Genomic DNA, 15376 nt, shown 5'->3' on the forward strand with positions numbered 1-15376 from the left:
ACGGATTAGCGCGGTGGAAAAATGAATCCCGAAAAAAAATTTGCGTCGACCCGCAACCGCGTATACACGTGGGCCGTGGGCCGGAAGTGCGCACCGCCGGCGCGTATGCGCGAATTAGGAATCTCGCAAATTCATGCTTCATTCTGTATTGTTTTTTTTTTTTGAAAAAAGGACCCTTCAGCCCATGCTGCACGTAGCTAAGGCCCAAACCAGCCCACAAAAAAAGCAGAATCCCACCACTCCGGCCCACGAGGCCCACCACCTCAAAACCCTAGCCGCTCCCCTCGCCTCGTCTCCTCTATATAGGTATCCCTCCTCGCGCCGCCACCCTCCTTCCCCTTAGCCGGAGGCTGACACGAGGTAAGAAGCCCAGAAGCCCTAGCGCCGCCGCCGCAGCAGCAGCAGCCATGGTGAGCTCGCCGCCGCCCGCCGACCCTGTTCGTTCCGTAGGATTTGTCTTCCCGCTCGCTGACGCTGCTGTTTGTATGTTGCTCCGCAGGGTATCGACCTCGTCGCCGGCGGGAGGAACAAGAAGACGAAGCGCACCGCGCCGAGGTCGGACGATGTCTACCTCAAGCTCCTCGTCAAGGTACGCCATGCCGCGCCCGCGCCCGCGCTGTCACCATATGGTGCTCGTGTTTGGTTTGGTAGATCTGTCCGTGCTCGGTTGCAGAAATGTCCTGTGGTTTTTGTTATCTGGTTGCTAGTTGCTCGTTTTAGCTCAATCTATGGAGAAATCTAATTGAGAATTGGCTCATCGATTTTAGCGATACAACCATGTGATGGTAGCGGAGAACACGGTTGTTCTTGCAGCTTTTGTTTTTCGGTTCTTACGGTTAGATGTTGTTTTGTAGGGTTAGTTATTAGTTATCATGAGATTTTTAGGTGAGTTTGATGGGTTAGAGCGGAAAATGGATTGTCATTTTTTTTATTTGTGTGGTACGGTTCATGTTCTGATTAGTGTTTCCTGCTTGAGTGTTGTAGCTGTACCGTTTCCTGGTGAGGAGAACCAAGAGTAACTTCAATGCCGTGATCCTCAAGAGGCTCTTCATGAGCAAGACCAACCGCCCGCCGCTCTCCCTGCGCCGCCTCGCCAAGTTCATGGAAGGCAAGGTGTGTGTCTAACCATTTCTGCTGCCTGGTGCTCGAGTTTGTAACATTGGTTCCCAAGAATGGCATACCCATTTGTTTTTTTTTGTTGAGTTATGCATATTCAGCATGTAATCTTCTTTGTGAACAGGAGGAGAACAACATTGCTGTGATTGTTGGTACAGTCACTGATGACAAGAGGATCCAAGAGATTCCGAAAATGAAGGTTACTGCCCTGAGGTTCACGGAGACGGCTAGGGCAAGGATTGTCAATGCTGGCGGCGAGTGCCTCACCTTCGACCAGCTTGCTCTCCGTGCTCCGCTTGGGGAGAACACGGTATGCTTTCCATGCCATTCCTTGTTTTCATATGTGTTAGCTTTGTTCATAACTCCATGTATTACATTATTTTAGGGTGATTCCTCTATGACTGTTTCGGGTTTGCGATTGCTCTATAACCTTACTGCAATTCAAGTAGTGACACGGTAGATGTTAATAGACTTCAGTTGTTTCCGGATAGACAAACATTGCCTACTGATACAACATACTTGTGGATCATATGTTGTCTGGGTCTATTTTAGCTGTTTGGAAAGAGGGTGGAAGTGGTAGTGGTTCCTTTGAATAGGCATGATTTTTATGTGATTTATCAAATGTGGCAATGCTTAGTTTTTGATGAAAAATCTGATGTAAAAATGTTTTTTTTCCCTTTTGGAGAAGTTATTGTCAATATGTTCGAACATGTTCCCTTGTTATTTTGCTATCTGTTGGGTTCCCAGTGATGGTTTAAATTAACCATGCTAATACTGATGTCCATTGACGAGTAAAAGTGTTTTACTGAGGGAACCATTTTCTATCTTTTTTAAAGTTCAAGAACATTAATTTTCTTTGTTTGTTCATGTGGAACTGTATTTACATTTTTTTTTGGCGATGATGATACTCTTTTACCCAGCTCATTATGAGACTTCCCTTTGTGGGTTGTCATGGATATGAACTTTTCCTTTGTATCTGAGCTTACTTGAAAATTTCTTTGAATGTTTTCTTTTGATTTAATTCTATTAATATTTATTTTAGTTGGCTCGGTATATTAAATCCATCTTGGGTTATGTTTTCTTCTGCAATGATGATACCTTTTTACTCAGCTCATTATGAGACTTCCCTTTGTGGGTTGTTTGGGATATGAACTTTCCCTTATACCTGAGCAGACTGGTGAATTAACACTGCATACTGTAAATATGGTACACATGATATATAATTGTGGAAAAGATGCTGAAGATGTCAACATGCTACCATTTGAACAGTTAATGAATTGATTTGACAATGATTCTTCCAATTTGTTGCAGGTCCTCTTGAGGGGTCCCAAGAATGCCCGTGAGGCCGTCAGGCACTTTGGTAAGGCTCCTGGTGTGCCGCACAGCCACACGAAGCCATATGTGCGCTCCAAGGGAAGGAAGTTCGAGAAGGCCCGTGGCAGGAGGAACAGCCGTGGATTCAAGGTCTAAGTCAGCTCCTGTTTGCAAGTGTTGCGATCGGCATTGTGCGACCGTTCTGTTTGAGCAATCGACAGTAATTAGTAGTCACTTCTCTACTGAGACTAGCAAAACTTAATTGTGTCATTTCTGAAAGATATTTTGAAGGATCCTTTCTACCTACCTACATGCGTTTGTGGGCAAGAAGACAATGTTTTTTGTTTCCTCTCTATTAGAGCTTGAAAATTTTCGCCTCCATTGCTCTCTTGGTGATAGTGAAGTCATGGGCTTATGGCTTGCTGTCATGGTGAAATGATGGTTCAGCTCATGGCTGATGTGCTTGATTATGTGGGTTTCTGTGATGTTATTGCATAAGTCAATGCCTGAAGCCACTCAACCACTCTTTTCTAAATCACCAGTTTGAAGAAACAACATTGAGCAGTAAACACTTCGCTTGTAGGTTCATCTTATTGAGCTCTTTTTAATTCACTAGATTTTTCTATAATTTGATTTGATGATAATTTGCTTGTGCTTATAAAGCACTGCAGTAACACTTACAATTACCACTGATACTCTTATTTCAGAAAAAAAAAACAAAAAGTACAAATGATACTGCAATCAGCTAGTAGATCGATCCCTTCCAGGTTGTAGCCCTAATATAGGGAAAAAAAAGTAAGAAAAATAAACACGTTAGTCCAAGCTCTTCTATAGCTCAGGGTATCAGAGATGTAAGATGGCCATAGACCTTCATGTTCACTGTCACTTGCAGTAAATTGGCACTTCCCAGTAACTTCAGACTCGTGCAGACAACAGATCACTACATCAGCTTTCCCAATTGTCACCACTTAAGATCACCCAATCGCCCTCACAACTGCAATCAAGAATGCCAATGAAACTTATACCATCATGCCCAAAAGGTACCTCTACTGATGGACAAGAACAACATCTACCATCCATACATCAAAAAGAGAGCTGCAAAAGATCACTACATCAGCTTTCACAATTGTCACCACTTAAGACCACCCAATCGCCCTCACAACTGAAATCAAGATTCAAGAATGCCAATGAAACTTATACCAGCATGCCCAAGGTACCTCCACTGATGGACAAGAACAACATCTACCATCCATACATCAAAAAGAGAGCTGCAAATGGAGCTGTAAACTGTGATGGCAAAACTGGGTCGGATGCTCTGCCTTGGCATGGCGATGGCATCATCGGTGCTTCTCATACGCTTGATTGGTAGCGAACCCGAGGAACCCTCGGGTTGCTGTCCATTATGGATATACTGAGGGCATCAGGGCCTCCAGCTCCTTGGTTTGGCTGTAGAGGGTGCGGCGCCATTCTTCGGAGGTTTGCATTTGGTTTCTCAGGCATGCCAAGTTTCACAAAGAACATCGCGGTACAGCCCTTCCCGACGCCTTCGCTCTCGAGCCAGATGTTACCTTCCATTAGACTGACAAATCTGATATGGCAAGAGATAGTTAACATATGTTAGCACAGGGATAAATGATGCATATGTAAAATGATCCAGGGAAAAATGATGCATATGTGAAAACAATGTTTTCTTGGGATACCTTCTGGAAAGGGCCAGCCCCAATCCACTGCCACTGTTCCATTTGCCTGCATTTTCAGGGTGTGCAAACTTTCCGAATGTGTGGGGCATATCCTGAGGGCTGATTCCGCAGCCTGTGTCTTTTACCTACAGAAATAGAAAAAAGATCAAGTCATAAAACAACTAAATGTTTAGTATGTGGTATCCTATCTTAATATCCCTCTAACACAAAACAAGGCAACTTATACAGATTGCGAGAACTAAATCAGTGGTTTGTAGGACATTAGATGCGCTACAACACACAGGTGAACTTGTGAAGCATAATAACAAGTAACAGATAAAGTTCAACCATGTATAACTATAATCTTAATAGACTGGAGATAAGAGGAAGTAGCGAACATAGAAAATGTTCATGAGCAAACCTGAACAGCCAGGTAAAAGAATCCATCAGAGACAACTGGATGGTAGTCAGGTTCATGTGGACCTCTCAAAGCATCTGGTCTGGCCATAGAAGCTGTAATCGAAACATGACCCTCCTTTGTGAACTTAATGGAGTTCCCGGCAACATTTAGGATTATTTGCATCAATCGCTTTTGATCACCAATAGCATGTAGAGGTAACTCTGGTGCCAAAGTGACCATAACCGAGAGCCTCTTGCACGCTGCTACTGGCTTAATCAAATTAACCACCTACAAGAATACAAGATGAACTACCGAGTTAATCTTAATGAAAAATAGCAAAGATCTCCATTTCTTACTTTCCAGGCAACATAACAGCAAATCCTAAATCACAGAGAGGGGACTCACATCTGTAAAGGTGGAATGCAAATTAAAAGGTGCAATTTCCAGCTCAAGACTCCCATTCTCAAGCTTTGAAACATCCAAAACATCATTCGTAAGAGTTGCCAGAAGATCGCTACTCTTTAGTATAGTCTCAACCATTAGGCGTTGTTCAGCACTAAGATTTGTTTCTAAAAGGAGAGAGGACAAAGAAACGATTGCTCGCATAGGAGTCCGCATTTCATGGTTCATTACAGCAAGAAAATCATTACGGGCACAAATAGCCATTTCTGCCTCCCGACGTGCTGCATCAAGAGCAATGTTTTGCTCCATTAGTAGATCACGGGCCCGCATGGACTCTTCCAAAATGGCAGCATGAGACAATGCGACCGCTACCTGAATGAGAAAAATGAGGCCATGGGTTTAGGATTTTCACAATTTTCAAGAAAACTTAGTTCACAGGTCACACCAACATAAATGGTTAAATTTCTCAATTTAATTGATTCTCTAGTTCTCTACCAAACAATATCAGACTAAACCTGATATCACCAGATTCAAGATATCGGGTATCGGAAAATCACACCTTTGATTTTGATTACATATATAGAGGAATGCACATAAATGAAACTGATAACTACCTGATCAGCAACGACTTCAACAAGCTCCCGTTCATGCGGCCGCCATTCTCTTGCACTGTCTGGAGGGAGCATCAAAACCATTACTGCAAAGCTTTTTGCAGATAGCTCAGGCCAATCATTTATTTGGAAATTCGCAAGGTGCAGCAGTGGAACACGGATAGCCACAACCTCTGGTGGCACATACCTGCTTTTGTCAGCCGTTATCGAAGCTAACGGGGAGGTATGCGGAATTTTTACTACACGGTTACTATTAAAAACCTTACTGACAATGGGAAGGTTGATAGGAACAACTGATCCAATTGCTGCGCTGTTATATATCGTATGAGAGAGCTGAAGGGCCGATCCAGAGCGTGTTGGCATCCACAGGGCACACTCCGCTAAAGCAAGAGTCCTTCCCAGCTCGACGAGCGTAGTTCGCAGAATGGTGTGCCTGTCAAGTGTGCTTCTTATCTCATGGGTCAGCATGTGGACATGTCTTCCTGTCTCCTCTTGTGTTCTTATAATCCCCATCTCTCTATCAAGCTCATCAGCCTTATCCTTCAGAAATCTCTCTCTCAACTTCACATTCAACAAATCAGGAATTATATGCACAAGCATCAAAGCTGTGATGCACGAAACAACCGCTGTTGCTGCTTTCGCCACTGTCAGTACCACAGCTATAGTCTTGGTATATATGGCAAAAGTCCACAAATTTATCAGGTGGGTTGCCCCACAAAGAACAATGAATGCGCCGAATTGTATAAGCACCCATCGGTAAGGGAAGAATGCTGACTTCTTAACGAAATATATGAGCTCCAAAGGGATCGAGAAGTAAGCGAGCGCAATAAAGAAGTCAGATATGTACTGATACTTTACAAGGAGATCATCCGCCTGCCAGAGCGGCTCAATGCAATCACATGATCCATCCATCTACTTATCAGCAGAAAGAGTTAATCAGGGTGTTGAAGTTCTTGAAACAAGCAGCCACCACAATCTAACCTGTGAGAGCATACCATCAAATTCTTAAACTACTTTTAAATGAAAACAACTCAAATAAAACTATGAAAAGAGAACAATTCTCAAAGTACAGAAATAATTTGTTAGACTAGAGGGAACATGAACTGCAAAAACCATAATGCATCCATAAGCAAAGTTCTACATGACAAACTCTAGTTGAGTTAAACCAGGTAAAATATTACTACCAAGATCTCTAAAAGACACAAAATGCATGCACAGCAATCATCACTTAAACCACTATGGTACGTGTAAATAATTATAATCAGTCTAGTAACAAGTATGACTAAGACTAGTAACAATGAATCTGCAGCTTGCCCAAGCATGAACATATGAACAAAATACATCGAATCATCAAGACTGCTCCTAAATTAGCCCTCAGGCGAAGTGCAGTAAGCAAAGCTTTACCAAGAAACACTAACCTGGATCTCTGAGAAGGTTCAGACTGGAGTACGCGTCGAAATAGCTCGACCTCGACAGAACCACGCAAAGAATCCACCCCCAAGAACCACGCGAAATGCAAGAAATGATGTAGCTTTACTCTCTGAATCGCATCAAAACCTCCCCCAAATCCCCCCCCTAAAGCTGCACCGATTCCAGCACGGCGAAGCCAAGAATCACCAGTACCAAGAAACGGGGAAAAGAACAGAGCTCCTCGCTTCAAACCGAAGCAAGAACTCCCGAGGTGTTGACCTGAACCGAGAGACGAACAACCAGAGCTCCCGGCTCGATCTGATTTGTCATCTCTGCTGCAGCAGCAGCAGCCGCGGATGGGTTGGATTCAGGGAGTGCTTCGGATTATTAGCGTTAAAAAAAAAAGCTCTTATTTTTTCTTGGTATTGATTGGATGTGAAAGCGAGGACGGCACACTCCGCCGCTAATCAGGAACAGAAAAACTAATGCCTTTCTCTCTCTCAGCTTAGAAAAAGAATCAAACGAGTCAGCACTTTTAAGATTTTTCAAGAAAGAAGGGTCACTTTGATTCGTAGGTAAAGTGTAAAGAAATTAAAGAATTTCAATCCTATGAAAAAAATTTCTACGAAAGCTTTTAAAACAAAGGATTGAATCATATACTATCCTTTAAAGTTCCTATGGAATGGCTAATTCTATAGAGATTTTGGAGGAAAGTTAGCAAGAGGTCCAACCACTTGGAAAAAATCCTAGTCTATCTCTCTTATCTGAATCCTACGTTTTTCCTGTGGTCCAATCAAACGGTCATTCCTATGTTTTTCCTGTATTTTCTAATCCTCTGTTTTACACCTGTATTTTTATCAGAATCCTACGTTTTTTCATTCCGACGATTGAAGAGGCCGAAATTCGATTTGTTTCAAGTTGCATATGGGAATAGCCATGTGTGTATGGGCGTACTACTACTTTATTAGTTAGAATATACTACGTATATGGTCCTGTCTAAAATAGTCGAAATTGATTAGATAATCTGATTTTGTGATAGATAAAGTAAGAGTATAAATGAATAAATTAACTTATATAAAGTAAAGAAAAATATTTTAGAAAAATATTTTGGGAAAACTTCATATAAGAAGTTTCTGCACGAAATAATCGTTTAGAAGTCTAAGCTTGGAAAGGAAAAAAAAAATCATAACTAGTAAGAATTAGAAAAGAACATGGCATAAAATTATGCAATTTGGCTCTGAATTACTGATGACATAAAATTCAGATATGACAAAAAAAATTTCTTCTTTTTTCTTGCTATCATATCATCCTCACCAGTGTTATTGTACTCCCTCCGTCCCATAATATAAGGGATTTTGAGTTTTTGCTTGCACCGTTTGACCACTCGTCTTATTCAAAAAATTTTGGAATTATTATTTACTTTTTTGTGACTTACTTTATTATCCAAAGTACTTTAAGCACAACTTTTCGTTTTTTATATTTGCACAAATTTTTTAAATAAGACGAGTAATCAAACAGAATAAACAAAAAACTTAAAATCCTTTATATTATGGGACAGAGGGAAAATCCTTTATATTATGGGACGGAGGGAGTATTAGACTATAACCAATGCATGGATGGTTATCATTAGATTTGTTAATTGGTGCGCCAGAGAATCATTTTTTTTAGTGGAGGATTAGGCTATCTCGGATGAAGGTGACAGTGGGGACTGGATGCATTGCACCTGCTTAATGCATGGACATGTGAGAGAGACGTTTGGAGTTTACTCGACCTAAAGGCTAAATAGAGAGAGAAAGGTCGTTGCTTTTTTGACCCATTCTCACATCAATTGCTTGCCTGTGATTTCCACGTGTCTCCCAGAACCTCTCTGATTGTGTGAAAAAAAATTACAATTTTTGAATTTATTAAAAACCAGCTCCTTTTCTTACTAATTTTACTTAGAAGTACTAAACTTTAGGTTTAGCTGTTTAGGGCACATGGCACAGAAAGTGGTGAATCTGAGATGCCAACATTATTTTACAGGAAAGATTTTGGATTAAAAAGATTCAAAACATGTATGGAACCCAGGAAAATGATACTCATTTTGAGCCTCTTCGGTTCCGGATTCCAAATCACAGGATGGGAAAAACATAAAAAATAACATAGAAATGCACGTGCAAAAATAAAAGATGGACATGAATTTTTTTCCTTCCATGAGCTAAAAAAAGAGAATGGATGTTTTCACTTCTATGGAATCGGTACGTTTTAGAAAGGTCTTGAAGGATTGGTATATGATTTTAATAGAAAATTTTCATTTGAATCCTATGAACCAAATACATGAATATGAATAGTGTGTATTCAAGATAAATTGAGATTTCCTATACGAATCTTTCAAATCGAACAAGGCTAGGCATTTTTTTTCGTAACTTTTAAGCCAGGATACATGAAAAAAGGGAAAAGATATTTAGATAAGACATTAAGCATTTGTTCTCAGCGATGTAAACCAAACCGAGTGATGAAATGATGAAGAAACTCAATCAGTTAGAAGGCAAAATTGTCCGTGCTCTCTCCGGGCTAACAACATTTATCATTCTTGACAAGGACGTGGTCTTAAAAAACAATTTAACATTTATTTTTTATTATAATATAAATAAAAATATCGATAAAATATTATTTTTTGAAGTATATTTTTAAGACTAACCTATATACCTTTTAAGACAAATATTTTAGAAATTATTCATAGTCAAATATTTTAAAATTTTAACCTCACCTTTATTCGATAAGTATTATTAACTAGAGAGCTTGTTAATCACACCTAAAAGAAATTAGGGTATTGTAGTAATTTGTGGGAGGAGCTAATAATTTTCCGAAGAGTACACTTAGACCTGTACCGCTTTAATATCTTCACATGAACATATAGAAGTACTTCCTCTGTATAAGTAAATAAATAAAATTAGGACGCTTTTCTAAAACGTCGAGTGTATATGTTTTCAAAGTGTGATTAAATATTGTTAAGGGCATTAAAAATGATCGCTGCTAGGCACCGTCTAGCAAACTATGAGCGTTTGCAGTTCTGTGTACACACTACACCGTGAAAAACATGGTATTTGCCTCGGTGAGCCAACCACTAACGTTTTTAGTGTGGATCTAGAGGTTCAACATCTACAACGTCCAGCAAAAGTACCAACATAACACAAAAATAATACTTAAACAATGAAGTGATATATTTATATGTTTCTTTTGGTGGAACCAATTCACCTGGGTCAAAGTTTAGACACGGGTGCTTGTATTTAGAGCTAATTATTCTTTCGATAGCTTGGCGCACATGATGATTTCATCAATCTCAGATGTACCTGCGTTCGTATAGTGTTTATATAAAAATCTTAAATAAACTCGTTTATTATATTTTGTTTTCATCGCTATCCCATTATCATTTTGTTTCCGTGCCGTTTTGTAGGGTTTAAAATCCATATGTAAATAAGTGATATAATTCAGTTGTTAATATATACTCCGCATCACGCTGGATGATAATCCAACGATGATATTGAAGTTCTAAGTTTGATTTCTTTAAGAATATTTTATGTTGCTCCCTCCGGGTTAATAATACTTGTCGTTTTGGACAATGGCACGGTTTCTAAAAAAACAACTTTGACCATTATTTTTTACTATAATATGTATAAAATTGTTAGCAAATATATGATCTTATTAAAGTACTTTTTAAGACTAATCTATACATGTAGTCACCCTATTTGAAAGACAAATATTTTAAAAATGATTTATAATCAAAGATTCTAAAGTTTGACTTCACCCTTATCCAAAACGATAAGTATTATCAGCCCGTAGGGAGTACCATTTTATATGTCCAGTTAGCAATCGTGAAAAGAGAGAGCGAGGCGGAAAAAGAAAAAGAAGAAACTAAATCCACTGCGGATTATAATCCGATGTACAGCTAAGCAATCCCAGTAGCAAAGAAAACTTTTTCTAGAAAAATACAGAATCAAAGTGGTTTTCTAAAGGTATTTTGAGAAAACTAGTAAATCAAATTCTAGTAAAATTAAAATCTTCTGCGGAATTATAATCTGATATAAAGCTAAGCAGGGTCTTTTCAATAGGTTTTCCAGAAAACTAGTAGACCAATTTTAAAATTAAAATCTGCAGCGGATTATAATCCAAAATACAGATAGGGATGAAAACGGTACGGATATTTTCCGATAGTACCGATACAGCTTCTGTAAAAAAAAAGATATAGTTTTCAATTGTTTCTGACCATAAGATTTATTTTTTCTAATTTCTATCTGCATAATATTGCTACTAAACAAAACTTTTCATAAATAAAAAAATCAAAACATCTCAATACCATTCTCATAAAACTAATAAAAAAATACATCTTTTCTAACCGTTTTCATCCTTAAGCTGTATTTGTTTCTCACTCCTCCCATCCACTGCTCTCTCGTTTTCTTCGAGTACTCAACAATGCTTTTTATATAAAAAAATATATATAAGGAAGTTATTTTAGAAATTATATTAATTTATTTTTTAAAAAAAATATTAATAATTAATTAATCACACTCACACGCTAATGAATCATAGTGGATGTCTTGTTAGAAGAGAGAAAATAGTTGTACCCTCTAAAGAAAAAGAAAGAGAGAAAATACAGAATCTGTCATAGTGGGCTTTTTAGCCCAATTAACCTACTACTGGCATCCATGGGCCGACCACGGCCTTGCAAGTTACAACCTCCTCCTCGGCCCCTCGTTCTCGCCATTGGAGACCCAGCCTTCCTCTCGCCGCCGCCGACGCCGACGACGAGGAGAGGAGGAGGTGGCCATGGCGAGGCGGAGGGTCGCGGCGCTCGCGTCCCAGCTCCTGCGGAGGCAGCTGCTCACGCGGAGACCCCCGCCGCGGTTCCTCTCATCCGCGGCGGCGGCGGCTTCTGGCCCCCTCGACCGCCTCAGGTCGCCGCCCTTCGCGCGCACGGCTGCGCGGCACGGGAGCCCTGCTCTTTCCCCATGGAGCCGCTTCGGAGGTCAGGGTCTACCTCTTCCTTCTTTATTTTTTTTTCTATCGTGGAATTCTTCGTTAGGGATGTGGGATGATTAAAGATGCGGATCTTTTTTACCCAACTAGTTTAGCGCAAGATTTGTGTTCTTGATCTAAGTAACGATTTGTTTGCGTAGCTTGCTTGATCATATTTGCGGTGGATTAGGATTGATGTTTTTCGGACCTGAGGTTATCTAGCCTAGTTACTGTCCTGCAGGATTTTAGTACTTCTTTTAGATGACAGGAAATGATGTGATGGTTTTGGTGGCTGAAATGGGATTTTATTTTGAATTCTTTGTCTAATGCTTGCTTAACTCATGTGGTTTTGTTTGGAATTGATGTGATGGGCAGGGCAGAAGAGGGGCATGTTCGTCCAGACGCAGTCGACCCCGAACCCGCAGTCGCTCATGTTCTATCCTGGAAAGCCGGTTATGGAGGTTGGGAGCTCTGATTTCCCGAATGCTCGGACCGCGATGACATCTCCTTTGGCCAAGGCGCTGTTTGCAATCGACGGTATTTCTTTCCTGTTCCGCTAGTTACCTGTTGGTGTTAATCAATTCACCATCTCAGCTTCCTTGAATATCTCGGTTATATGTTTCCTTGTAAAATCCTCTGGTTGTCCTCTTAATATATATGATTAGTTACCACTCTTACTGGCCAACTCTTTCGATGTATCGAGTCTTCCTAGGACACTCTTTATACAAATAAGCTATATCATCTTCCATTTTTGGTACAAACTATAAGTAACTTTATTCTGTGAGTTGGTATTTAACTATATTGTATTCCTTCTGTTTAACTTGTGTTCTATTTGCCTTTTTCAGTTCTTGTTGATATTTTGTTATTAAAACAAAGTTAGCTGTTGTAGATAACTTTTGTGAGATGCAACTGAAATGTGCCTTACAAAGCAATGTGCACTGACATGGGTTACCAAAATGCTTGCTTAAGTAACCAACGTAGTTGCTTAGAGACTCCTTAAAAATGTAGTTGCTTAGAGCCCAGAGCCAAGCAAACTTGGTCGTTTAATGCTAGCATTGAGCTGTGTAAATGATAAAGATGTGGCAAACCATACTGTGAGAAGATGACATTGGTGGAATTGTCTGAAGGCAAAAGAAACTCAAACCAAAAGCAATAATCTTAATATCTTTAATTCTGGATGAAATGATATATCTGAAGCTGCTGGTTGTTAATTCCCATAATGTTTCACATTTGCTATGAACGTGCAACATTTCGTTGTTTAATCATCCAAAATAACACACCACCACAAGTGTTTAAGGCTTAGTGGTATCATGATGGCCTGTAACACGTAATTTTATCCTGCCATGTTTTCCATTAACTATATAAAGTACCTTTTTGAAGCCATAACAGCAAAATCATGCTAAGAGTCAGAAGATATTCTCGTAGCAGTAAATATTTCTAGAACAACTTCTTCAAATTTGTCATGAGTGTTCATTTGTTTTATTTACTTTGACATTATGTTGACTGGTGACTACATGCAGGAGTTACCAGAGTATTCTTTGGATCCGATTTTGTAACTGTTACAAAATCAGAGGAAACTTCTTGGGACTATCTTAAGCCTGAGGTTTTTGCTGCGATAATGGACTTTTACTCATCTGGGCAATCACTCTTTCTGGACTCAAGTACTGCAGCTTCTATGGACACCGCAATTCATGAGGTATCCCAGACAACTTTAGTGTAGATCTTACATTCCATTAGTATAACTTTTAGCTGTTCCTAGTGATACTGCGCAAAGTGGCCATCTGTCAGACTCATTGCAGCATATGCATTGTATTTAGGATACTGGTATTAGGTAAGTTCTAATTGTCAGTGATTAGTACCAAAATTATGACAGGCAGATCTATCTTTTATTATTTGCGAATCTGTGTCTCTATGGATAAGTTATATTCAGCAGTAAACGAAAAGTAGCCTAAAAAGGATTCAAATGGAGCCCTGATTACCATTTGATTTGGTTCTAGGGAAAATTGCTTATCTGTTTAAATTTGAATGTGTTCATTGCACGTGTAACTAGTAGTTACTGCTTACATGTGGTGGTGTTGTGATGATACAATATAGATATTCGCTAAGATATCTTCTAAAGTGCTCCTGAATAACGCTGCTAAGTTGATGAATATGTACTTCTACCAATTATTGAAATGTTAATGCTGTAAATTCCTCTTGAACCAAGAAGTTATGCAAGGTAGAAGTAACATCACATATTGTTATCAATTAAAAAACTGTTGTCATGTTGGTAAGAGTATCTGCTTGAGATGTTAAGTATTTTCACATATTTTTCCTCTATGCCATAGGATGATTCAGAAATAGTTGCAATGATAAAAGAGTTGCTGGAGACTCGCATTCGACCAGCTGTTCAAGATGATGGTGGTGACATTGAATATCGAGGATTTGATCCGTTAGTCTATCTCTCTCATGTTCATGTGCAGTGCTGATTTTAAGAATTTTAATTGCATGGTCTCACTATGATGATATCTTTTCAGAGAAACAGGGATAGTTAAGCTAAAAATGCAAGGTGCCTGCAGTGGATGTCCAAGTTCGTCAGTCACATTGAAGTCTGGGATAGAAAACATGCTCATGCATTATGTCCCTGAGGTATCTCTTCTGTGCTTTATTTCTGTTTCCTCAAAACCTCCACTCCTTTTGGCTCATTATATAAGGTGTTTTATCTGATAAGTAAAATGTTGAAGGAAGTTGCAATTCCTATTAGTTTGTTCAGACTGCTTAAAGCAGTAATTTATCCTTTGATCTAGCGAAATTTTAATATTTCACACTTCTTTGGCAGGTGAAAGGAGTAGAGCAAGAACTTGATGGTGACGAGGAAGCTGAACTGACTGGCCAGTTGGAATGACTTTTCTTTACGGCCAAATCTCAACATCTTCACATGTCGAGGGAAACTTTGCATCGTTGTTTGTGAAAATCAATCCTTCAAAAACCATAGTCACTTTCTTTGTTTTGAGATCAGGACTAGTTCAAAGTTTTCACCACGAATAGAGAGCTGTAATTTTGAACCTGATGTATGCAACAGCGAAGAAGCATACTTTCATAGATTGTAGAGGCAGCGTTAACTAGCCTACACAAATATCAGTTGCACTAGGGCTTAAATAAAGTGATACAGTGAGTTGATCACTGCTTTTGTCTAATCCTTGTATATGCCGAGCCTTTCTTATCTAAGCAGAGCTGATCAGTGATTACTACAGCATAATGAGTGTAATTCATGGTGGTGGTTTGCTTATATCTTCCTACTTCATATAATCGTATATGATGCTTTCTTTGCATCTGCACCTGCAAGAGTGATATGCTAATAAAGTTGGAATTTGATAGTCTTTTTATCTGTCTATTATTCTGGTCTTGGACTCAATGCCACAGCCTCTGCCTATTATTCTGATGATATGCAAAATGTCACAGCTGTTGTT

General features: G+C 39.4%; 3 protein-coding genes and 3 non-coding genes across 6 annotated transcripts; 5 read left to right on the forward strand and 1 right to left on the reverse strand.

Moving 5' to 3' along the window:
• The first annotated feature begins 310 nt into the window (after positions 1-310).
• On the forward strand, positions 311-2811 carry LOC127773507 (60S ribosomal protein L18-3-like). The gene is made up of 5 exons (XM_052299591.1): positions 311-410; positions 500-589; positions 985-1113; positions 1241-1426; positions 2428-2811. Exons 1-5 carry the CDS (start codon positions 408-410, stop codon positions 2584-2586), a joined length of 567 nt encoding a protein of 188 aa, XP_052155551.1. The 5' UTR covers positions 311-407; the 3' UTR covers positions 2587-2811.
• LOC127775225 (small nucleolar RNA snoR53Y) lies at positions 1856-1932 on the forward strand. The gene has a single exon (XR_008017902.1). It is a non-coding gene; the product is annotated as a small nucleolar RNA snoR53Y (small nucleolar RNA).
• LOC127775271 (small nucleolar RNA SNORD29) lies at positions 2010-2101 on the forward strand. The gene has a single exon (XR_008017942.1). It is a non-coding gene; the product is annotated as a small nucleolar RNA SNORD29 (small nucleolar RNA).
• Positions 2200-2290, forward strand: LOC127775259 (small nucleolar RNA SNORD29). Its single transcript, XR_008017933.1, has one exon. It is a non-coding gene; the product is annotated as a small nucleolar RNA SNORD29 (small nucleolar RNA).
• A 652-nt stretch (positions 2812-3463) lies between the features above and the next one.
• Positions 3464-7416, reverse strand: LOC127773506 (probable ethylene response sensor 2). The gene is made up of 6 exons (XM_052299589.1): positions 6941-7416; positions 5526-6503; positions 4915-5283; positions 4531-4797; positions 4131-4255; positions 3464-4018 (listed from the first exon to the last, which is right to left on the reverse strand). Exons 2-6 carry the CDS (start codon positions 6432-6434, stop codon positions 3781-3783), a joined length of 1908 nt encoding a protein of 635 aa, XP_052155549.1. The 5' UTR covers positions 6435-6503; positions 6941-7416; the 3' UTR covers positions 3464-3780.
• A 4234-nt stretch (positions 7417-11650) lies between these two features.
• On the forward strand, positions 11651-15288 carry LOC127773509 (nifU-like protein 4, mitochondrial). Its single transcript, XM_052299593.1, has 6 exons — positions 11651-11937; positions 12303-12464; positions 13448-13623; positions 14255-14358; positions 14444-14555; positions 14746-15288. The coding sequence occupies exons 1-6, from the start codon at positions 11739-11741 to the stop codon at positions 14809-14811; spliced, it is 819 nt and encodes a 272-aa protein (XP_052155553.1). The 5' UTR covers positions 11651-11738; the 3' UTR covers positions 14812-15288.
• Positions 15289-15376: the final 88 nt, after the last annotated feature.

The sequence above is a fragment of the Oryza glaberrima genome, chromosome 5, assembly GCF_000147395.1.
Source record: "Oryza glaberrima chromosome 5, OglaRS2, whole genome shotgun sequence".
NCBI lineage: Eukaryota > Viridiplantae > Streptophyta > Magnoliopsida > Poales > Poaceae > Oryza > Oryza glaberrima.

Excerpts from the sequence above, each read along its gene's own strand:
- LOC127773507 (XM_052299591.1), top strand. Across the intron at positions 590-984 it reads ACCTCAAGCTCCTCGTCAAG|CTGTACCGTTTCCTGGTGAG; the intron begins GTACGCCATGCC and ends TGAGTGTTGTAG. Across the intron at positions 1,114-1,240 it reads CCAAGTTCATGGAAGGCAAG|GAGGAGAACAACATTGCTGT; the intron begins GTGTGTGTCTAA and ends CTTTGTGAACAG.
- LOC127773506 (XM_052299589.1), bottom strand. The coding sequence starts at position 6,434 with ATGGATGGATCATGTGATTGCATTGAGCCGCTCTGGCAGGCGGATGAT. Across the intron at positions 5,284-5,525 it reads TTGAAGTCGTTGCTGATCAG|GTAGCGGTCGCATTGTCTCA; the intron begins GTAGTTATCAGT and ends TTTCTCATTCAG. Across the intron at positions 4,019-4,130 it reads GGGCTGGCCCTTTCCAGAAG|ATTTGTCAGTCTAATGGAAG; the intron begins GTATCCCAAGAA and ends TTGCCATATCAG.
- LOC127773509 (XM_052299593.1), top strand. The coding sequence starts at position 11,739 with ATGGCGAGGCGGAGGGTCGCGGCGCTCGCGTCCCAGCTCCTGCGGAGG. Across the intron at positions 11,938-12,302 it reads CCCATGGAGCCGCTTCGGAG|GGCAGAAGAGGGGCATGTTC; the intron begins GTCAGGGTCTAC and ends TGTGATGGGCAG. Across the intron at positions 14,556-14,745 it reads TCATGCATTATGTCCCTGAG|GTGAAAGGAGTAGAGCAAGA; the intron begins GTATCTCTTCTG and ends CTTCTTTGGCAG.